Source organism: Scyliorhinus canicula, chromosome 17, assembly GCF_902713615.1.
Source record: "Scyliorhinus canicula chromosome 17, sScyCan1.1, whole genome shotgun sequence".
Classification (NCBI taxonomy): domain Eukaryota; kingdom Metazoa; phylum Chordata; class Chondrichthyes; order Carcharhiniformes; family Scyliorhinidae; genus Scyliorhinus; species Scyliorhinus canicula.
In genome coordinates this window covers 18,145,206-18,169,492 of record NC_052162.1, presented here as the reverse complement: position 1 = coordinate 18,169,492, position 24,287 = coordinate 18,145,206, and the positions used below count along the sequence as shown (strand labels likewise).

At 44.9% G+C, this 24,287-nt stretch overlaps 1 protein-coding gene across 1 annotated transcript; it reads left to right on the top strand.

The window, feature by feature from the left end:
* The first annotated feature begins 2,132 nt into the window (after window positions 1-2,132).
* Window positions 2,133-23,648, top strand: nkrf (NFKB repressing factor). The gene is made up of 3 exons (XM_038775072.1): window positions 2,133-2,549; window positions 18,307-18,428; window positions 20,261-23,648. Exons 1-3 carry the CDS (start codon window positions 2,341-2,343, stop codon window positions 22,216-22,218), a joined length of 2,289 nt encoding a protein of 762 aa, XP_038631000.1. The 5' UTR covers window positions 2,133-2,340; the 3' UTR covers window positions 22,219-23,648.
* The last annotated feature ends 639 nt before the right edge of the window (window positions 23,649-24,287 follow it).

Genomic DNA, 24,287 nt, shown 5'->3' with positions numbered 1-24,287 from the left:
TAAATTTTGGCTCTGGCTCCTATAATTTTTCCAAGGCTCTTCTTGAAGACTTCAGGGTATTTGCTGATGCAATCCTCCCACTGTACCCAGCAGTGCCATCTGGGTACTAGCCTGGCACTACCAAAGTGCCCAGGAGCAACCACCAGCTGACGGGGGCACTGCCAGGGTGCCAGGCTGGCATTTCTCGCATGGCAGTGATCAGGCAGGAGGGTGCCCTGCACGGGTGAGGGGGGCATGGAGACCCCGTTACAGTGAATTGGGTCTTGGGGGTGGTTCGAGGGTCAGGTAGGGGGCTTGAGTGATTGGGATGCCATTTAAAAATGGCGTCCCAATCTCTCCCTACACTGAGGAGTTATGGCGAGCGGAGCTCCTCGGTGCAGGAAATGGGGCTAAGTGTGGCTTTGGCCACACATTCCCCGCTAAGGCCCTGTATGTAACTGGAGTCACGTTAGATAGCGTTGTGTTTCTCGGCGCTACAAGCGCCAGGAAACACGCAACTAAACGTGCTCACTATGGGACATAGTTACCATTTGGTTAAATCATGCCCAATATCTCTAGTCTTCTCAATGTTTAACAGGAGGGAATTGCAGCTATCCATAACATTTTACAGTGAGCAAGCAGTCTGACAATAGAAACAGCAGAGAGGTAGGAAGAGACAGAGAGAGCTAAGAGGTGTTGGCATACTTGTGGAAACTGACCTCAGTTCCAATTAAAATGCTACCAAAATGTTGCATGGAGATAAGAAAGAGGAACAGCCTGGGGAACTCCAGAGTGGAAGTAGTAGAAGCCATTTGTGAAGATGCTCTGGTGACAATTGCGTACATCAGAATGGAATCAAGTGAGGCCAACTCCACAAGGTGGTCAAGGAAGAAGGACATTGGCAGAGGATGATTTGTGCAGCAGTGTCAAAAGCTACCGGGGTCAAAGAGGATGAGATGGAATAATGCACCACAATCACAGATAATAAAAGCTTATTGTCACAAGTAGGCTCCAATGAAGTTACTGTGAAAAACCCCTAGTTGCCACATTCCGGTGCCTGTTCGGGGAGGCCGGTACAGGAATTGAACTCGCCCTAATGGTCTTGCTCTGCATTACAAGTCAACTGTTTAGCCCACTATGCTAAACAAGCCCCGACAATGATACGATTTGACATTTTTTGTTAGACATAAGGCACCTCACAGTCTATCTATCAAACGTCACCTCTGCCATCTGATTGGAGAGATAGGGGACTGTTTTGGGAAGCCATGTGCATAAATTACCACCACTGCATTCAAATGCTTTGTCAAAAAAACTGTAATATTTCTTAAATGACTTGCCTTTAAACTATTGGAAGTTGCCTGCCCTTAATTCACCTATGTTCCTCTCAAGGCTCACTAATTATATTGTTGTTTCTGTTCTTCTCTAGGAAACCTGAGACCCAATCTGTACACAGCAGTCTGTGAATTTGCCCAAAAACACTGACCCCCAGATGAAGAGCTATGTTGGCTAAGACCCTTGCCACCACACGCTATACCTGCTAATGCTTAATTCTAGGTGGAAACCAATGCTCAATTGGAAGCATTCCTGTCTCAGCCAGAAGGGCCTGAGTTTAAGTCTCCCTTCAAAACTTTTGGGGAAAAAATTCAAGGCTGTCACTGTAGTGTAGTACTGAGCGAGTTCTACACTGTTGGAGGCGTTATCCTTTGGAGGTGGTATTAAACTGAGGTGGTGCCTGCCCTCTCAGGTAGACCTAGAAGATCTATTTTGAAAAAGGGCAGGGGAGTTATTGCTGGTGGCCTGGTCCAGAATTATACCTGAATCAACCTCACAAAGGGAGATTATCTGGTGACTTGTTTGTGAGAGTTTGCTGTGTACAGATTGGGTCTCAGGTTTCCTACAGAAGAACAGAAACAACAATATGGGCAAGTTGAATTGTGTCTTGCAATCTGCCATGAGAGTGGAGGTGGCAATATGCGCAGAATGATGTTTTGCAGTGAGTTGTGATGTGTGCTGGCTCTGCCTGGCTTTGCTGCTTGTCTGGATGTTGTCAGGGGAGTGTTTGTGACAGCAGAGCAGGGACATTGTGGCGGCTGGCAGTGGGGGAGGGGCGGGAGGGGGAGCCGCGCACTGGCGCCTCCAGAGCGCCAACACTAGGGGCGCTGGCGGGCCGGCCTCCGGCAGTCAGAGCGGGCGGCTGGCAGGCGGTGGTCGGAGTGTGAGGCCTTCGTGAGGCGCTTGTGTGGCTCAGAGCGGGGCTCGGTGTCCGGGTCGGCTGGCGGTCTGTGTGGTGGGGAGGCGGCTGACTCTCCCCCTCTCTCTCCCTCTGTGTCTCTCCCCCCACCCCTGGCCGGGGCCTCTAAGATGGCGGCCGGCGTGGAGTCGCAGGCCGGCCCGAAGCGGCAGCTGGCCGAGGCGGTGGATCAGTACCGCGGCCTCTCGGAGAGTGACAAACATTGGTGGATCCGCAGGCAGTTCATCGTCCGCCATGTCCAGGAATACCCGGGTAACAGGACGGAGCAGCTGCTTGCCCTCTCCATGGTCTGGACCAACCATATCTTTCTGGGCTGCAGGTGAGTCAGTGAGTGAGCGGCGGGCCCGGGCTGCGGGGAAAGGCTGCAGGCCCGGGCTGCGGGGAAAGGCTGCAGGCCCGGGCCAGGCTCCGGGCCCGGGCTGCGGGGCCAGGCTCCAGGCCCGGGCTGCGGGGCCAGGCTCCAGGCCCGGGCTGCGGGGCCAGGCTCCAGGCCCGGGCTGCGGGGCCAGGCTCCAGGCCCGGGCTGCGGGGCCAGGCTCCAGGCCCGGGCTGCGGGGCCAGACTCCAGGCCCGGGCTGCGGGGCCAGACTCCAGGCCCGGGCTGCGGGGCCAGGCTCCAGGCCCGGGCTGCGGGGCCAGACTCCAGGCCCGGGCTGCGGGGCCAGACTCCAGGCCTTTTATTGCACAACTGACTACATCTCATTTTCCCCATTCACCACATGGCGCCTCTCACCTCCTGTGTGCCCCCCCCCCGCTGCCTCCCGTGTGCCCCCCCCCCAGACCACCGCCTCCAGTGCCCCCCCCAGACCACCGCCTCCAGTGCCCCCCCCCAGACCACCGCCTCCAGTGCCCCCCCCAGACCACCGCCTCCAGTGCCCCCCCCAGACCACCGCCTCCAGTGCCCCCCCCAGACCACCGCCTCCAGTGCCCCCCCCAGACCACCGCCTAAGTGCCCCCCCCAGACCACCGCCTCCAGTGCCCCCCCCCCAGACCACCGCCTCCAGTGCCGACCACCGCCTCCAGTGCCCCCCCCCAGACCACCGCCTCCAGTGCCCCCCCCCCAAGGCCTCCTGTGTGCCCCCCACTCCCCCCAGGCCACCGCCTCCAGTGCCCCTCCCCCCCAAGGCCTCCTCCTGTGTGCCCCCCACCCCCCCAGGCCGCCGGCTCCTGTGTGCCCCCCTTGCTGGCCCTCCCCAGCCGCTCCCTCCTTTGTGTGCCCTTGCCTGACTGTCCCCTCCGAGCACCTGTTCCCGGTTTCTCCTTATCCGCATGCCCCTGGCTGCTCTGCACCCCCTCCTCCATGCCCCCTTTCCCAGACGCCCTCTTTTACATGGGCTCCCTCCTTCACGCACCCCCCCCCCCCCCCCCCCCCCTCCGCTCATCTTTTGCACCCCCTCACCCGGTTCACTCCCCAGTCTGCCACCCCCACCTGGTAGCTGACCAACCTTTTCCACCACATGTATTCATGTGTGCCACGGTTGGGAAGAGACTGCTTAGTTTTTCTTTTGGCAGGGATTTTTGAAAGGATCTTTGTTACCTACCCCAGCCCCCATTTCTCCCCATGTGCCTTGCCCACACATATATACACAAACAAATCCCAGAGTGGGGCGTTGACCCATCAACAATTTCCAATTTCCAGCTATAATTTCACCACTTTGCATTCACTGAGCACCTTTCCCCAAGTCTGTGCCGGCTGATCAAAAGTTAATTACCAACGTTACCCACATTTATATTCGGGGAGAGGGTTTCAACAGTTGCATTTATTCAGTGAGAACTCTCGAGGGCAGACTTTTCTTTCTGAAGTTGCATTTGGTTTGAAAAAATGGTTCTCGGGTCCCTCAGCAGAGAGTCAGTGATTTGCAAATGCTTGTTTGCTTTATATGTACAACATTTGAGGCCGTAATAGCTTTGCCTGGCATGAATGAAATGGAAGTTTTGTTCCATGTTTGAATGTAGTTGGTTTTGCCAGTAACTGAGGGTCTGGTATTGCTTCCTGTGTAAGTCAGTCTTGCGTGGAAACGGATTGGATTGGATTTGTTTATTGTCATGTGTACCGAGGTACAGTGAAAAGTAATTTTCTGCGGGCAGCTCAACAGATCATTAAGTACATGGGAAGAAAAGGGAATAAAAGAAAATACATAATAGGGCAACACAAGATATACAATGTAACTACATAAGCACTGGCATCGGATGAAGCATACACGGTGTAGTGTTAATGGGGTCAGTCCATAAGAGGAACATTTAGGAGTCTGGTGACAATGGGGAAGAAGCTGTTTTTGAGTCTGTTCGTGCGTGTTCTCAGACTTCTGTATCTCCTGCCCGATGGAAGAAGTTGGAAGAGTGAGTAAGCCGGGTGGGAGGGATCTTTGATTATGCTGCCTGTTTTCCCCAGGCAGGGTGAGGTGTAGATGGAGTCAATGAATGGGAGAATGGGTTTTGTTGTGAGAGACCATATTTGTCCTTGGATCCTGTCTGCTTTTTTTTTACAGTTATTAGTTCCCTGTGTTTATGTTGCCGTTATTGAATGGAAATCGTGAAGTTAGAGGAATAAAACACTCCACTAAATAAAATAATATTTTTTAAAAATTCAACTGATGGGCAATTTAGCGTGGCCAATCCACCTACCATGCACATTTTTGGGTTGTGGGGTGAGACCCACGCAGACATGGGGAGAATGTACAAACTTCACACGGACAGTGTTCCTGGGCCGGGTTCGAACCCAGGCCCTCGGCACCGCGAGGCAGCAGTGCTAACCACCGTGCCACCCAGAAAATCATTTTTATGATCACAAAGCAATTGAGATGCCTGTTGTGGAAGAAGGCTTAATTGATCACAAGTTTTTTCGTTAGCTTTGTGTGTGTGTGTGTCACAAATTCATGACCACATTTGAGAGCCCACAGCCAAGCTACTGAGCAACCCACAGAGGTAGAATTTCTGGTGATGTCTATTGCATGCTCCTCACTAATCTAACCCTGAGAATTTATCCCAAGTTTTTAAAAGATAAATTTAGAGTACCCAATTCTTTTTTTCCCAATTAAGGGGCAATTTAGCATGGCCAATCCACCTAACCTGTACATCTTTTGGGTTGCGGAGGTGAAACCCACGCAAACACAGGGAGAATTGTGAAAACTCCACAAGGACAGTGAGCCAGGGATGGGATCAAACCTGGGTCCTCAGCGCCTTGAGGCAGCAATGCTGCCCCTAACTTATCCCAAGTTAACAAGAACCAAAGTTTAGTTTCTCCCAAGAGTGTGCTGAGGTACAGCTAGAGCTTAGCCAATTAAAATCATACACCCTACCAGTACAGAGCACTAGTAACCAAAAGAGACATGCTGGTAAATCTCAGCAGGTCTGGCAGCCTCTCTAAGAGAAAAGAGCTCACTTTTTGAGTCCAGATGACCCTTTGTCAAAGCTCGGAACACATTTTTGAAGCACCACTTTGGAAAGTGATATCAAGTGCGACGGAGGTTAAAGGAGCTGAGAGAAAGGGATGGAGTCCTTAAAGGGTGTAGGGTGCGAAGAGCTGTCGTCCAGATAGCTGTGGGAGTCAGTGGGCTTGTAATGGATATTAGTCTAATGGGGACAGCAATGTCAAAGAAGGGAAGTGTCTGAGATGGACCAGGTGAAAGTGATGGAGGGGTGGAAACTGGAAGGGAAGTTGATGAATTTTTCCAGGTCTGGGCGAGAGCATGAAGCGGCACCAAAATAGTATTTGATGTACTGGTAAAGGAGTTGTGGGAGGGGACCCGGGTAGGTCTGGAACAAGGAATATTCCACATACCTCATAAAAAGGCAAGCGTAGCTAGGACCCATGCAGGTACCCATTGCTATACTTTTGTTTTGGAGAAAGTGGGATGAGTTAAAGGAGAAGTTGTTGAGAGACAGAACAAGTTCAGCCAAGCGGAGGAGAGTGGTGGTGGATGACAATTGTCCAGGCATCTTTTTGAGAAAGAAGCAAAGAGCTCTCAGGCTATCCTGGTGTGGGATGGAGGTGTAGAGAGAGCACATCCTTGGTGAATAGGAGGCAGTTAGCACTGTCAATATGACGCAGGGTATCAGAGGAATCCCAGATGTAGGTGGGGAGGGAATGGACCAGAGGAGTGAGGATGGAGTCAAGATAAGAGGAAATAAGTTTGGTGGGGCAGGAGATTCTGACACAATGGGCCTGGCGGGACAGTCCATTTTGTGAATTTTGGGAAGTAGGTAAAAGCGGGCTGTCTGGGGTTGGGAGACTGAGGTTGGCTGCTGTAGAGGGAAGGCATCTGGAAGCATTAAGGTCGCTAACAGTGTTGTAGATAATGGCTTGATGTTCAGTGGTCTTGTCATGGTCCAGTGGGGAGGTAGGAGGAAGTATTTGAGAGTAGGCACTCAGCATCTGCGAGGTAGAGGCCAATACGCCAGGTGACAACAGCACCCCCTTTGTCGGCAGGTTTGATGACAAAGTCGGGGTTGGACCTGACGGAGTGAAGAGTGGAAAGTTCGGAATGAGAGAGGTTGGAATGGGTGAGGGGGCAGAAAAATTAAGACGGCCAATGTCCCGTCGACAGTTCTCAATGAAAAGATCGAGGGCAGATGATTGTCCCGGCGGGGGTGTCCAATTGGAGGCACATGAAAAGATCTGTGGAATGGTGAGAGGACTCTTGCCCAAAGAGAACATGAAAGAGTTCAACATCATGTCAAGCCCAGAATTTATTGAGGTGGGGACGTAAAGCTGAGTCCTTTACTGAAAACAGCACGCTCAGCCTCAGAGAGGGGAAGGTCAGAGGGTATGGTGAACATGTGGCAAGGGCTGGGGCTAGAAGAAATGAGGGATTGGGACTGGTGGAGGGCCTAAGATCGGCAGTAGTGTTGACAAAGTATCAGCTGGACTCGAAACGTTGATCTTCTCTCTCCCTGCAGGTGCAGCCAGACCTGCTGAGATTTTCCAGCATTTTCTCTTTTGGTTTCAGATTCCAGCATCTGCAGTAATTTGCTTTAATCCAGAGCACTGGTAACTTTGTTCAGCTGAAACCACCATATTTACTACAGCAAAATTCGCTTGTCGATTATTCAAAGCCAAGTGGGAAGAATTTTGGCATCCAGAAACTGGTCTATTTTGGATGCCATTAATCAGCTGGTCATTCATTGGCAGGCCAACCCTTTTACTGAATCTTTACCTCATAGGATTTTACTCTTCTGGTTTATGGGCTGCATTTCCTAATTCTGTTGTAATTGGGCTCCTGGTTAATTGTGAATGAGAAAGTTAAATTTCATATTTAAACCAAAATCTCCCGGAGGTCATTCAGCTCAATTTTGTCAAGATAAACACAAATTGTCGGCTTTGTGCATCAAGTGTCTCGAAATACTGCGGACCTACCTAACTCGGTTATTGGATAGCAAGCCCGCCACAGAGGGTTAAATTGGATTCTGATTTCCTGAGAACAATTTTGTGGTTTTGGAGTCTCCCAATGGGCTCTGCTGTCCATCTGACAAGCCATTGACTCACTAAGCAAGTGTAGATTTGAGTACTCGGTTGGACACCAGCTGACAGGAACTTTTCATTGGCTTAAACATCCACCGTGGCCCCAATGTATACTGTCTATAGATCACACTGCAAACCCACCTGATATTCTTCAACACCATCTCCCACACCTTCAACCTCTGCCACATAGAAGGGCAATGCCAGCTGGTGCATTGAAATCCCAGCACTTCCAAGTTTCCCACTAGGTCTCATACCAACCTGATTTGGACGAATATCACCATTCCATCATTATTTCTGGCTCAAACTCCCATAACTCCATACCATAACATTGTTGAAAGTACTTTTGTCTCATGGATTGTAGTGGTTCAAGTAAGCAGCTGACCTCGAGTGCTTTTCCTTCGGTGATCACAGAGTGGCAACTTGACTTGAACATTCCTCACAAGATTGAATCCATTTGTCCTTTATAGTTACTGCAGGGACCTTCCAATGTTCACTATGTTTGCTTTTTCCAACCAGAAGAACAATTAATATTGATGAGATTCCTCAGTAGTTTTCAGCTCACTGGGATTCCTCCTCCTGGATAAAGAAACCACACTACAGCTCTGAAGTAATGGGGGAAATCTGTGCTTCAAGAATCTTATTCAAGATGGACAACTTCAACGTGAGATGACAGTCCTTTACACTATTCTCCAAAGCAATTGTTGCAATTCTTTCTCATTGGCCTACAGCAACCTTTTGGAATACAGGATTATCATCTGCGCCTGCAACCAAACCAGTGCAAAGCCTTCTTTTAACTGTCCAGCACACAGCAATAGCTTTTCCAACCTCTCTGCAGAAGGGTCCTTACCCCATTGCAAAGGCCAGCGGCAGACTGGTCGATTAGGAAACTTTTAAAGAACAACAAACGGTTATTAAAAAATAATTTTAAGAAAGTGCCTGAATACTATTGGCTGGGGACTATTTCACTATCCCACAATCCTTAGTGAGTATGAGCTCCCTCAATGAGGAGGGCAGAGACATCATTAGCAGAGTCACCTGCAAAAATACTGCTGGCCAGTGTGGAACCAGCTAGAGGAGAGAGCAGCGGTGAAGTACTGCTGCTGTTGTATATATGTAATTGTAAATAAGTTACTTCTTTAGACTCTACAAACACGTGCTGGATTCTCCGTGGCCCTCACAAAACTGGCGACGAGGGTTAAAGTAGATAGCTGTGCAGGCTGCTGAAGCCACCTCCCTGGACATTTGTTGGATACAGGTTGGTAGGTTTTTTCTGTTGCATCATGACTCTTTATGGACATTTGGATGTCTTTGATGCTGCACTGGAAAGTTGGAACCAGTGTGCACAACGGATACGTTACTTCTGGGCGAATAGCAGCACCGAAAACGTTACGCCAGGTGGTCATTTTGCTCATGCATTTGGGGTGTTTCAGAGCCTTGCATACCCAGCTATGCCTGACAGCAAGACGTTTGATGAACTTGTGACCTTGGTGGGGCAACATTTTAACCCAACCCGTCCACGATAGTCCAGCGTTAGCGGTTTAATACCGCAAAGGCGACCCCAGGAGAATCCCTTCCTGAGGTTTTAATCCAGGCTACGCAGGATTGCGGAGTACTGTGACTATGGTAAGACTTTGTCAGATCGCTTAACAACACGGCAACCCAGAGGAAGTTGTTAGCTGAGCCGACATTGACTTTTCAATAGGCTATTCAGATAGTGTTGTCCTGAGAGAGCGCAGGAGCTGGCCAGTGTGGAACCAGCTAGAGGAGAGAGCAGTGCTGGAGTACTGCTGCCGTTGTATATATGGAATTTTAAATAAAGTTATTTCTTTTGACTCTACAAACTTGTGCTGGATTCTTCGTGGCCCTCACAAAAACTTGTACTGGATTCTTCGTGGCCCTCACAAAAAAATAGCAAAGGTAAATTATGAAAGAATTGTCGTGCAAAATATGTAAACAAGGATAGCAAAAACCTCTAAGTATATAAAAAGGAAGGGAGTAACTAAAGTTAATGTTGGTTCCTTGCTGGGAGTTGTTAATGGGGAGCACAGAAATGACAGATGCACAAAATCAATATCTTGCCTCCGTTTTCACAGTGGGGGACACTTGTACCATCCTAGTAGTAACATGTAATGCAGAGGTAATAGAAAGGGAGGAATTTAGAACAATCATCATCAATTGAGAAAAAGTACTAAACAAAACTATTAGGATTGAGGGCAGACAGGTCCCCAGGGTATGACGGCCTACATCCCAGATTCTTAAAGGAAGTGACAGTGGAGATTGTGGCTCCAATGGTTATAATATTCCAAATTCCCTGGATGCAGGAAAGGTTACAGTGGATTGGAAAAATGCTGATTTAACGCCTTTATTCACAAAGGGAGAGGCAGAAAGTAGGAAACTCTCCGCCAGTTAATTTAACATCGGTCGTTGGGAAATTGTAAGAATCCATTGTTAAGGAAATAATAACAGGAAATTTGGAAAGTCAAAACTCAATCCACCAGAGTCAGCATGGCTTTATGAAGAGTAAATCATGTTTGACTAATCTGCTAGAGTTCTTTGAAGATGTAACAAGCCAAGTTGATCATGAGCATCCTGTAGATGTATATCTGGGCTTCCAGAAGGCATTTGATAAGGTGCCGCACAAAAGGTTAATGCACAAGGTAAGATCACGTGGGATCAGTGGTAATTTATTAGCTTGGATAGAAGACTAGTTAACTGACAGAGGCGGAGTCTGGATAAATTGGTCTCTCTGGTTGGCAAGATGGAACTAGTGGGGTGCCACATGCTTCAGTCCTTGAGCCACACAACTATTTACAATATATAGTAATCACATGGCTGTCGGGATGGAAGGTACAAATTTGCAGATGACGCTAAAATAGGTGGGATAGTAAGTTGCAATGAGGAAATAAGAAATTTACAAATGGACATAGAATAGGTGAGGGGGCCACAATGTGGCAGATGGAGGTCGCCCATTTTGGTCGGAAAAATGGAAAGGCAATTTATTATCTAAATGGAGAGAAGCTTCAGAGCGCTTTGGTACAGAGGGATCTGGATGACCTTGTACATGAATCTTAGAAAACTAGTATGCAGGTACATACAGCAGACGATAAGAAAGGCAAATGGAATTTGGGCCTTTATAGTTAAAGGAATATAGTATAAAAGTAGGGAAGTATTACTGCAACTGTACAAGGCATCGGTGGGACCACATCTGGATTACTGGGTACATTTTTGGTCCGCTTTATTTGAGGAAGGATATACTTGCATTAGGGGCAGTTTAGAGGAAGTTCACTAGATTGATTCCAGAGGTGAGGGGTTTGTCTTGTGAAAAGAGATTGAACAGTTTAGGCCGATACTCTCTCGAGTTTAGAAGAATGAGAGGAGATTTAATTGAGGTATAAAAGATGATAAAAGGTTTTGACAAAGTGGATGTAGAGCGGATGTTTCTTCTTGTGAGGCAATCTGGAACAAAAGGTCATAGTTTCAGGATAAGGAGTAGCAGATCTAAAACAGATGAGGAAAAATTACTTGCGTAAATATGGAATTCACTCCCCCAGAGTGCGATGGAGCTACATTGAGTAAACCTAAGGAGGAGATAGACAGATTTTTAATTAGTAATGGATTGATGGGTTATGGAGAATGGGCAAGAAAGTAGAGTTGAGGCCAATAGATCATATTGAATGGCGGAGCAGGCTCGAGGGGCTGAACTGCCTACTCGTGCTAGTTTTTATCACGGCCTTTATTGCAGATTCCACTGATGCTCCCATGGAGTTTTTTGAGAGCAGTGGAATTGTATATTATTGGCTCTACCCCAGAAGAACACTCAAACATGAGTGACAACTAGCTTTAGCCCATAAGAAGGCACTTCTTTTGTATAATTATAAATTACAAGTAGTGTTCAGTACAGATTGGAACGTACGGCTTTCATGCTTGTCAGTGGAATAGGTTGCCAGAGTAAAATACATGTTGACTTTGACACCATTTGGAAAGGAACGGTCCAGGTTTTGGGGTCAATAATTAAACACAAGGCTTGGCATGATGTTATGGGGAAATAAAATGGAAGGTGGAACTCCAGAAAATTGCAATCACCAGGAACTTGGCAAATCGTTGGAGCTGCAGCCTGACAAATCTCCGGATCCCAGGATCTTAAAAGAAGTGCCTAGTATGATAGCTGATGCCTTGGTTTTAATTTTCCAAAATTCTCTAGATAAGAGAAAGGTTCCATTAGATTAGACAATTGCAAATATAACTTCTGTATTCAAAATAGATCAGGAAGCGAGAAGCTACAGGCTATTTACCTAATAACTGCCAGAGGAAAAATATTAAATGCCATTATTAAAGATGCTATAAACAAGGCACTGAGAAAAATTCAAGGTAATTGGGCAGTGTCAACATGGTTTTGTAAAAGGGAAATCATGTTTAAACAGTTTATAGGAGTCCTCTGAAGGAGTCATATGTGCTGTGGATAAAGGGGGAGCCGGTGGATACATTGTATTTAGATTTCCAGAAGCCATTTGATAAGGTGCCACATCGAAGGTTATTACAGAAAATAAAAGCTCATGGTGTAGGGGGTAACATATTGGCATAGATAGAAGATAGTTTCTTTGTTAGCCAGCCAAAGAATAGCCACAAATTAATCTTTTTCAAGTTGGCAGGATGCAATGAGTAGCGTGTCATCGGGATCAGTGCTGGACCATCGATCATTTAAAATTTATATAAATAACTTGGGTGAAGAGACACGGTATGGTTGTTAAATTAGTTGCTGTTACTTTTCTACCTATTTTGTAAGTTGGGAGACGAGTTGGGTGAGTGGGCAAAGACCTGGCAAATAAAGTATAATAGAATCATAGAATGTGGGAAAATGTGAAATTGTCCATTTTGGCAGGAAGAATAGAAAAGCATATTATCCAAATGGTGGACGATTGCAGAGTTCAGAGCTGCGGAGGGATCTGGGCGTCCTAGTGGATGAATCACAAAAAGCTATTATGCCGGTACAGCAAGTATCTAAGAAAGCTAGTAGAATGTTATCATTTATTGCAAGGGGAATTGATTACAAAAGAAGGGAGGTTATGTTTACGTTGTCCAGAACGCTAATGAGACCACACCTGGCGTACTGTGTACAGTATTGGTCTTGTTGAAGGAAGGACGAAAATGCATTATAAGCAGTTCAAGGAACGTTCACTGAATTAAGACCAGGAATGGACAGGTTGTCTTATAAGGAAAGATTGGGCAGGCTAGGCTTATATCCACTGGCGTTTAGATGGGTAAGTGGTGACTTTATTGAAACATGAAATCCTGAGGAGTCTTGACAGGTTGGATGTGAAGAGGGTGCTTCCTCTTATAAGGGAATGTGGAACTAGGATTCACTGTTTTAAAAATAAGGGATTGCCCATTTGAGGCAGAGATGAGGAGAAATTATTCCCCTGAGAGCCGTGAGTCTTTGAAACTCATTTCCTCAAAAAACAGAGTATTTGAATGTTTTTAGGGCAGAGGGAGATAGATTCTTAATAAACAAGCAGGTGAAAGGTTATTGTGGGCAGGCTGGAGATTACAATCGGTCAGCTCAAAGGGTCACGTGATCTCTGACCAACTCGTATGTTTGTGTTTTTCATGCTTTCTTTTGGTAATCTCTGAGCATTTCACAGATTTGGTGATGGGAAGAGTGGGTAGAGCAGCATTTGTGCCCAGAGTGGTACCTGACGTTATTCATGTGGGTTTTCTCACATGGGGAATTCCTGGTTTCGTATTTGTCCTGTGTAGAATTATAAAACAGACTCTGTGTTTCCTTACAGTAATGGAGTGTAAGTGAGGCAGTCCGTTATCATCTCTGTAGAGACCGATAACTTAAAAATAACCCCGGGCAAATTTCACCTTCTCCAGGGCTAAGAACTCCAAAAGGTCCCCTGACACATCGAGGCCAAGATGGAGAAGCTGACCTCCACCCCAGCAGGACCTACCTGCAAGCAATCAGCGAGACAAAGGCTAAAACATCTGTCCCCACACCCATCTGCAACTCCAGCCAGTCTGACACCCCAAATATGGCCTCCAGGCTTCACACTTGCGTACAAAATCGCCGAGATGGTGCTGAAAACTGACTTCCAGAACCTTTCCAACTTTGGGCAAAACTAGAACATTAGCGGGGCTCATCCCACACTGCTCACAGATGTCCTCCATCCCCTCTAGCAACTGGCTCATCCTTGACTTTGTCAGGTGTGCCCTGTGCACCACCTTCAACTGTATCAACCCCAGCCTCACACACAAGGTCAAGGCATTCACCCTCCGCAGCACCTCAAATCACAATCCCTCCTCCAATGCCGCTGTTAATTGTAACTTCCCTTACAATTTAGCCTTAATCCCCTTCATGGACACCTTATCCTCCACAATCCAACCATAAATCGGCAAGTTGACCCCCCCCCCCCCCCCCCCCCCGGCGACAGCGCCGCCTCCAACAACGAGGAGGCATGCGTTGTCGCAAAGGTTGGGAAAACCTTCGCAAAATCCTGCACCTGCATATACCGGAAACTGTCCTCCCGCGCCAGTCCAAATTTCTCATTCAACTCTTTCAAGCTCGCAAACCACTGTGCCAAAACCAGATTCTTCATCTCCCTAATTCTCCTCCCATCCCCGGAGCCTCGGCTCCATCCTACCCAGCTCGAATTCACGATTCCCCCTGATTGGCATCACCCTCGACCCTGCTCCCAACCTGAAGTGCTGCCGGAGCTGCCTCCACATTTTCAGCGTAGCCACCACCACAGGACTTCCTGAGTACTGCCCTGTCGCCAGCATCCGCAACCCAGACCTCCTACACGAACCCGCCTCCAACCTCACCCACAGAGCCACCACCTCTCTATTCCAACCTGTACCGCATTTGCCGGCCAGTGACAGCTACATCAAATTCGGGAGGCCTTAACCCCTCCCCCCAAACTGCCATGCCCTCTGAAGTCCCACCTTCTGTTATCCTGGCCACCTTCCCTGCCCAAATGAACGAAGATATCAGCCTATCCAACCCCTTGAAAAACGCTTTATGGGGTGGAGGAGGCTGGCAGGCACTGAAATTAAAACAAGAACCGCGGCAAAATGTTTATCTTAACTGCCTACACCTGATCTGCCAATGACCGAGGCGGACTGTCCCACCTCAACAAATCCGACTTCACTCTCCCCACCAGGCCTGGAAAATTCAATATCCGAAGAACTGCCCAATCCCGGGCCACCTGCATCCCCAGATACCTAAAATGATACGCTACTACATGCACATCTCCTACCTTAGCACCGGCACCTTTGCCAATAGCTTAGCGCCTGTAGAGATATGCGCTTGTACGATCCACACTCCACCAGGTCCTTATCCTTCTTTAGCAGCAGGGAGATGGAGGCCTGCCCCATCGTTCTCGGCAAAACCCCCATAACCATTGCATCTTTGAACATTTCTACCACCGGCGGCAGAAATTTAACATTTATAGAAAGCTTTATTTTAAACTATTTTAAACCAAACAATGGAATACCCACGCTATTTTTTAGCTCAACCGAGGAAACCCGAGGTGTGTGTTACACTGTTCTTTCAGGAGACAATTAATTCTCCCAGTTTCAGTCCAGAATGATTCAAAGGTTTACTTCTGTTATTTCTCTTTCTTAGTCTGATAACTTCTAATCCCAGAACTGTTCTTCGTAGTCAGCATATTATTGGTGATCCTTCCTTTGTGCAAGCTAGGTGAATCTTCCGGCTTCGTTTTAATCCCTCCCAAATTTGGTCTTTTCAGTCAGGTGTGAGCTTCACCGACGTTCTGGCACAGCAAAATATTAGACTTTTGATCTCTGGCTCGACTGTATCTCTGGGATCCTGACACCATAACATGTCTGTAATATTCAGTGATAGTTTAGAAAATCTTGTAATCCATTATCACAATAGCTTCCTCTGTACCCTTCCTATCTCATAGTCATTCACCATGGCAATGTGACTCACATGGGCCTTGTATCCAGGTAGAGATGATTTAGCTATCTTTGGAACCCAACTTCCGTTATCTTGGAACTAAATGGACAGTTTAAAGCACAACTGTTTACAGTCGTACATTTTCAGCACTTTTCATGGGACTTTGGAGGCTTAATCTATCCACTGTTAACACACAGGATTCTACCATTGTCTCCAAATGTAAACTTACACCACCTTCCCAGTGAAACAATCTGGGCCCCCTTTAATCTCTTAATCAAACCACCCAAGCGTACTGGCAGACAGACTTCAGAACAGGACAAATACCACTTTGTTTAACTTAAATTAAAGACGACCCCAAAATGTAACAGTCTTATAAACCGTGTAAATGTAACACTGCTTTGAGCTACTCACCCACTTTTTGGTGTTATCGCAGGTCTCTTGTTAAAGATGAGGGGTAATAAGCGAGCATCAAGATTTGTGAGGTGTAATTTTTGTTTTTTAAAAATCACTTCTACACATTAAAATCTAATCTTTGCACATTTGAAAATCGTTTGCAACACTTGTTTGAAGTTGGGACTACATATAACTTTTCTTCAAAGTGGCAACACTTAGCACTGTAGATAATATTTTAACCAAATATAGTGTTTTCTATAGTAAAAGACATGAACATTGATACAAACCCATTCATGGATTTAAAAAATAAATTGCTCAGTTTATTTTGACTTTTAATTATCGCTTGGCTTAGTTACTGTGTACGATTGTGGGTTCAAACCACTATGGACTTGAACACAATGCTGATGATAGTGCCATATTGAGGGGATATAACATTCTGAACTGACCTGTGGGCAAAGTGTTAAACCAAGCTCCTGCTAGCTAACGTGGACATAAAAGATCTTGTAGCACTGTTTACAAATGTGTGTGTGTGCACCTTCTATCCTGGAGAGCATTCCTTTCTCACACAGTTGAAAACAGATTGTCAGATCATTTGTTAATTTGCTGTTTGTGGAGTTTTTACTATGCAGTAGTTGGCAGCCACATTTGCACATGGGGCTACAGTTCAAAGGTCATTGATTAGTTGTAAAGAGCTTTGGGATGTCCTGAGGATGAGAGGCTTTCTATGAATGCACCTTTGACATTTACCTTTGTTTACAAACTGCAGAGGCAATTCAACCTTCCCTGAATTATCACTTTCATAGGTGAATAAAATTAGGGAAAGTCTTGTATTTATATAGTGCCACCGTTCCCTACCTCTTGGATATTGCAAATTGCTTTATAGCTGGCTAAGAGTTTTTAAAATGTCATAGTTGTAGTATGAAGAAACCATAATAGCCAACTTAAACACAAGTTCCCACAAATAGAATCGTAGAATTTACAGTGGAGAAGGAGGCCATTTGGCTTATTAGTCTGCACTGGCCCTTGGAAAGAGCACCCTACCCAAGTCCACACTCCCACCCCATCCCCATAACCCAGCAACCCCATCCAACATTTTTTTGGACACTTGAGGGCAATTTAGCATGGCCAGTCCACCTAACCTGCACATCTTTGGACTGTGGGAGGAAACCAAAGCACCCGGAGAGGACTCCGCGCAGACAGTGACCCAAGCCGGGAATCGAACCTGAGACCCTGGAGCTGTGAAGCAACTGTGTTACCATGCTGCCCTGCTGTGGTATTAGAGCAGATAACCAGTTTTTACAGTGTTGATTGAGATAAATATTGGCTAGGAATCCTGGGCGAACACCTTCCCTTTGAAATAGTGGCATGGGATCTGTTACATCCACTTGAAGGGATGTTAATATCTCATTTGAAGGAGTTTAAAAGATGCCTGCCTAGCATGTTCGTTCTTAGTTGCAGAAACAAAAATAGACGCACATTTAAAGGTGCATGACGTATAAATCAAATAATCAGAGAAACTGGATTTATCTTTGTTCTGGCTATTTCTGAATTTGTCCAGTCATCAATGCATTTTTATTTGGGTATTCTGTTCCCTTTCTTGGTTCTTATCATTGAGAAGCATAATCACTTTAGTTATATAACAAGCATTAAGCATTTGACTTTGGTTTTTGTTCAGATTCTTGATACTGCACAGATTTTCCAAATCTCTCCCATAAAATCCCTACCCTGACTTTTGACTGCCCCCATTCATTCCCAGGATATAGTTGCCTCTGATAAGGCTGATGTTTAGTGCATAACCCTAATTGCCTGTGAGAAGGTGGTGGTGAACCGTCCTCTGACAGTCTCTGTAGTGAACATGCCTCTGCAATGTTATTAGTTTGGGAGTTCTTGGAGTTTGATGAAACAATGGTGATAAATACCCAGGCTAGGATGGTGTGTAACTTTTGAACCTTGGTTCAGTCAGGACTCACAATATCCTTTACTGCTACGCGACAAGATTGGACAAGGTTCCCTCTTAAAATGGAAGAGGGTGCCTTTCTCACAGCCTGGCTGTACTTCCTGGTGCACTCATTGTTGCATCTTTGGTGGGTCTTTTTCTCTATCAACTAAAGACAGGGTGATGTGGTGGGAAAATGGGGCAAAGCTGCAAAATAGGTTTTCAAAAAGAAAAGCACAGTTAACCATTATGTGTCAGTATACCTTGTATATAGTTTTAGGTGTATTGCATTCAAATCATTAGACAAGAAGTGAAAATGATGGTGAAGAAGTTGTGCATAAAGATGGCATGTTTGTTTTTATTAATAGATACAGCCCAGATCTTTTAGAAAAGGTCTTTCGAATGGCAGAAGGTATTGATGTTGGTGACATCGGATCATGCGAGTTAGTACCCGGCAGCGCAACGAATAAAAGATCCAATTCTGACAACGGTAAGTGAAAAGTTCTCTCCTATTATGTTGGTATTTACAGCCCGGAAACAGGTAGCTTTTGGACCAAGCAGTTTATGTTTATTCTCTGTTCAAGCAGCAGAGTCCTGCCTTTTTTCCAATATCTCCTTATTTTCCTTTTGTTCAATCACCTCATTCAACCAGTTGTTGATGTGGTCTTTGCATCTGTCCTTAATTCACAACCACCCTTTTTTTCCCGAAAGAAAGTTTTACACGCTTTTTGTTCTAAATCTATTTCCTTTTAATGTTGCTCCTATTGGATGTGTCGGTGTTGGAGATGAATATGCAGCGACTGCATAACCTCTCAGGTTGGTTAGAGCACAGAGCTGCAGACTAAAACTCCATCTTCCCTGCACCAGCAACCTCAATCTGGGAAGAGCAAACCCATTAATTCCCTATGCATTTGCTTCAATTAACAGTAACCATTGCAGGCTTAAATGAGTTTGCCATATTATGGGCACTTTTGTTTCCTGGGTGCGTACCTACTATCAACTGGTTTGAAAATCAAAGCTTTTTAGCTAGGAGCGAGAGAGAACATCCTTCTGCTCAGTCTTTGCTGCTTTTGCCCAAACAGTGGAAAAAAAACATTGTGGATTTTTCACTGAGCCCCAATTTCCATCCTTATTCCATTTGGCAATTAGATTGTTCTGCCATAATGCATTTGATTTTTAATAACTAAAATTCTGTCTTTTAAAATCATTTTCCAAAATTTCCATTGCAGTGTCTTATCTTTACAATGCTAGTGATTGCTCTTGTATGCATTTTGAGGGGAAACTAATACATTTCATGGCAAACTTGATAAACGCGTAAGGGAGAAAGGAAGAGAAGGAGAAATTACTGCTGTGCAATGAAGTACAGCGGGAGGAGGCTGGTGTGAAACATAAACACTGACATATACCAGTACGGCCGAACAGACTGCTTTATGCTGTAAATTACTATTTAAAAATTTATAATTCCCTTTCCTCAGTATTCAAACTGATGGGCTGACTCTTATTCTACAGAATTGTCCATTTTCATCTTGGTACATGCTATAATGTAACAATTAGTTGTAAAGACTTCAACAACATATATTGCCAGTGAAATATTGGGCATGTGGAGGATTTCTGGACAATTTTCAGATTCTGGAGCAAGTACAGTGATCCTATAACTGCTAAATCTTGCACTTGATCATATCACAATAGGGACATCAATGCCTCTTTGTCTACTCTGTAATCATCAAGCATAGATTATACTTTGACATTCATCAATTTCGCAAAATGTAAATTGAAACACATCAAAGGATCCTATAATGTGGTAGCACTTGAGATCTAAAATGTATGTCAGGATATTTGCAATGACATTGGAAGAAATGTACTTTATGCAGCAAGTAACTTTGCTAGTGTTTCTTTAGGTTTAACAACTAACACCTATAGCCAGGGAAAGGTTAACTTGAACTATTGAGATAATTGCTTACTTTAGCTCTCTGGAATTAAGCTAGTGCTCCTTATGGACATTTCTCATGACATCTCCACATGATCTAGCATTTAAAATCAGTTGGGAATCTTATTCCAAAGATGCTATTGAAACAAGCACATACAATTTGACTACAGAAAATGGAGTCTACAAAGACAGCACATGTGTACCATTTAAAGTTATGGAGGTTTTACCAGCTATTGTATGAATATTGACAGATCAGCAAAGGAACAAGGAATATTTTGGCATATATTGCTGAAGTTTTCAGATTTGATTCTTTAAAAATAAAAGGGATAACTTGTAAGCCAATGTTTTGAAAATACGACCTAACACACTCGCTCTATCTGTGTCCACCCTCTCAGGTGAAAATCCAACAGCAAAGCGGAAACCTCCTTTATTCCGCCCTAGATTTCGCTTTGAGCCAGTTGCGTTTGTTAGTAGCAGCACCAAGGCGGAGGATGAAGTGAAGAAAAAGCCAAATGAATCAGACAAGCCACGAAGGTGGGCAGATTTAGATGAAGATAATTCAAATTGTTTGATTAAAACCGAGGAGAAAGCGATGAAAACAGAATCTCCTCCCAACTCTAAAATGAACAAATCTAGCAAAACTTCAAATGGCCCGCTGGTTCCTGCCTCTTCTCAGAATTCTAGCCCATTTGATTATGACTCCTTATACAAAACCCTCTTCAGCGATAGAGGAGAGGAAGCCAAAGGTGGAAACTGCATTAATGGGATAAGCTGTCTAAGCACTTACATGTCTAAAATACAGCAGAATTATTCTGCGAAGTATGAGGCTTATCATTCCAATCCGTCAGATCTTTATCCAACAATGAGGGGACCGGATTTTTCGAAGATCCCAGTTGCCAATAAACAGGGCTACAAGGGCCTGGGTTTCACACAGACCAAACGGTCGAAGAGTAGAAAATCTTCCAAGAAAAATGCAAGTAAGTCAATATTTCCGGAACCATTGACAAACAAGGCATCTCCAGCTGATGGGTTTTCTCCATCTGCAATAAAGAGCCGACAAACGTTCTTTAATATGCTCCAGATAGCTGTGTCAAGAAAACTTAGTTCTATTGGAGGCTTCAGTAACCAGCTGAACCACAGTGATGTCCTAAGCAGCTGCATTCAGACATGTAAAACAAACCCTCAGTATTTCTACGTATCGCTGAAGGAGATCCCTCCAGCTGATGTACCAAAAAACAAGAAAGTCTTGACAGATGGCTATGCCTGTGAGTTGAGGTGTCAGGGGGTTTACTTGGCTACAGGTTACGCTGGCAGCAAAATTGGAGCTCGCGATAGGGCCTCAGAGCAAGCCTTAAAGTTGTTCCTTAAAGATGTGATGGTTGAGGTTGTGAAGCGCAAGTGTAAAAGCAGTTGTATTGATGACTTAATATTGTGTGAAAAAAACGCCCCTCGAAATGACATTCCACCTGCCCTCAAAAAACCAGATGAGAAAATGTCAAGCAAAGAAACTAAAGACAGAGATGCAGTCAATAAAGGAAATGAAACAACCAAACAGAGCAATCGACAGTCAAAGGAACTTAAAAAGAAGCACTGGATGGATTTTGTCATTTTGGAGACTGCAAAAAATGCCGTCTGCATTCTGAACAATTCTGCTCAATTCAACAGAATGACTGTGGATTACAAGTTTCAGATGACACCCACTCAGGTCTGGCAGTGCCGTGTTTTTATTGAAGACCATTTTATTGCTGAGGCTTATGGAACAAAAAAGTTGGTGAAGCACACCGCGGCAGAAAAAGCTTTGAGTATACTGAGGGAAACGCAACCAGTTGTAAAATCAAGCAAGCCCGGGAACACCGATGCAGCCATCTCTCGAAGTGCAATTCTTGGACGATCAGCAGAAGAAGCTCTTAAACAAAAGATCTCCGAGGACAACATTGGCAATCAGCTTTTACGAAAAATGGGTTGGAAGGGGGGTGGTTTAGGGAAAGAGGGTGAGGGTATTGCAGAGCCAATCATGGTAAAAGAACAGTTCAAGAGGGAGGGTCTGGGTTCGGAGACGAGCAAGAGTGGTTCTAAATTAAATAAGCGCGATATAGAAGATCTTATCAAAAACTATGCCCACTCAGACAAGCAGGAAGAGCTGACCTTTTCCAAAGAGCTGACCAACGACGAGCGAATGCAAATCCATCAGATGTCTGCAAAGTATGGCCTCAAGAGTAAATCCTATGGAAAAGGAAAGGAGCGCTATTTGGTTGTGAGCAGAAAAGTCCGTGTAGATGATATTATGAACCAGCTTGCACAGGAAGGACAGGTTTGCCGATTTGAATTGGTCGTGCCAGGTTCTTCAAATTGATGCAGAACTCCGCCCAATTTTTCCTTTTTATTTATGTGCAGTTTTCTTCCGAAGCGAGACTTTCCCCCAGTAATCTGAATTCAGTTATTGTAAATGGTTTCTCAATTGCAATAGAAGTTTATTTACATCTATTATTTACAGTTTTCAAATTGTCATCAGTGAGGTAGATGTTCAAAATAAGGCATCCAAAATGAACTGTCTCAGTATTTCTGCATCACCTTTTTCCTTGTATAAAGATAACTGTCTGTGTTATTTACAAAAAATGGTAATAAACTGCCACTGTTAAAATTACTAGCGAACTAACAACTGTTTTGATGTGGTTCATCTCAATTAGGGGGCAAGGGGTGAAATCCATTAAAATTATGACGGTTGATCTGGAAAGGTAGTGTATATTTTTTTAATACTGTTGTTTGTTTTAGATGGAAGTCTCTCATTGATGTACATCTTGCACTAGATTTTTAATTCTCATCACAACCTCCCCAACAGTGGAATAAAATGTAGTTGAGACCTAAACTTGCCTCATCCTTCAGAGTCCCTAATCACAAGAATCAATTAGACTAATGGGAAATTGTTTGCAAAATGAATGACATTTGGAACAGAATTGTATTTTTTTCCATTTTGATAGTTCCAGAGTGCAATATTTATGCTCTAAATAATTTAACTGTCCTTTTTACAGTTGCTGATGCTTAACAGACTATATATATCCTGTTTGACGTACAGACAGTATTCTTTCTACCCTACTCACCTCATCGCTAGGAATTGGGGTCGGGTGCCCTTGATACCTTGCTGAACTGCTGATTCTTCATGTGAGCCATTTGCTTGGTGACAGTATGTTCTTTGAATGTAGTGGATATTCGAGTTCGCCCAATATGTCCTCAGCTGATAAACGTACAAATGCACTTTCCAGCAGCAGTTGGATCTCTTTTTCGCCTCCTTAACCTAGGACGATGAGGCCAATTTTAGTGCCTTATTGCGGTCTTCAATGAAGTCAACTAACTTAGCATTGACCAGATTTGGAACCTCAATTGTTTGTGGTCAGTATGATGTAGATCAACATCCCATGGTAGAATTATGACTTTAATTTTGAGGGCTACACTGTGTCGGGGTTAGCTAGTGTTGAAGGATTAGGTTTTGACTTGTTAGTCACAATGAGCTTCATTTAGTTCTGTGCCAGGGGACACTACTGAGATTACCACTATGTCAGTAACATTGGTATGACCAAAAATCTCTTTCCCTTAATGTTCCATCAGCTGAGTCAAAGCAGCATTGTGCTGTAAGGTGTGCAGAATGTCGGTCTGCTCGCCGGATGACTTTGCCTTTGAGGAACAAGGTAGGGATTCAGATTCTAGTTGTTGTATTTTTGGTGTATTAAAATGGCAGTCCAGAATATCCTGATTTTCTTTGAATGGAATAAAATATTTTTTAATGAAGCCTGTTACTTGAAAATGGTGGATTAACTTTGCATTGCTGCTCATGTATCTGATAGTAACTGTTAGCTAATGTTCATAAACTCTGTTTTCAAACTGAATTAATTCAGAGGAAAAAAGATGGTGACCAGAAGGATTCCTTTGCTCCTCATCAGCTGAGCAACATGAACACACAATGTGTCCTTTGGAAATTTAAGAATATCTAGTTTGGTTCAACTAATTTGAAAAATCACCAGCTATCAGCAAAATTATGGAAATTGTTGGTGATGGTGCCATCAAGCAGCCCTTGCTCACCAATAACATGCTCACCAATGCTCAGTTTGGGTTCTTTCAGGATCTCCTGGCTCCTGACCTCATTACAGCCGTGGTCCAAACATGGACAAAGGACCTGAATTCCAGCGCCGAGGTGAGAGGGACTTGACTGCCTTTGACTTCAAGGCAGCATTTGACTCCGTCTGGGATAAGGAGTTGCAGCAAAATTCTAATTTATAGGAATCTGGGAAACATCCCATTGACTGGAGTTTGCTTTAAACACAAATAACGATGGTTGTAGTTGTTGGAGGTCAATCATCTCATCCCAAAAATATCACTGCAGGAATGTTCTACAGAGCATGGTTCCAGGCCTAACCATCTTCTAATGCT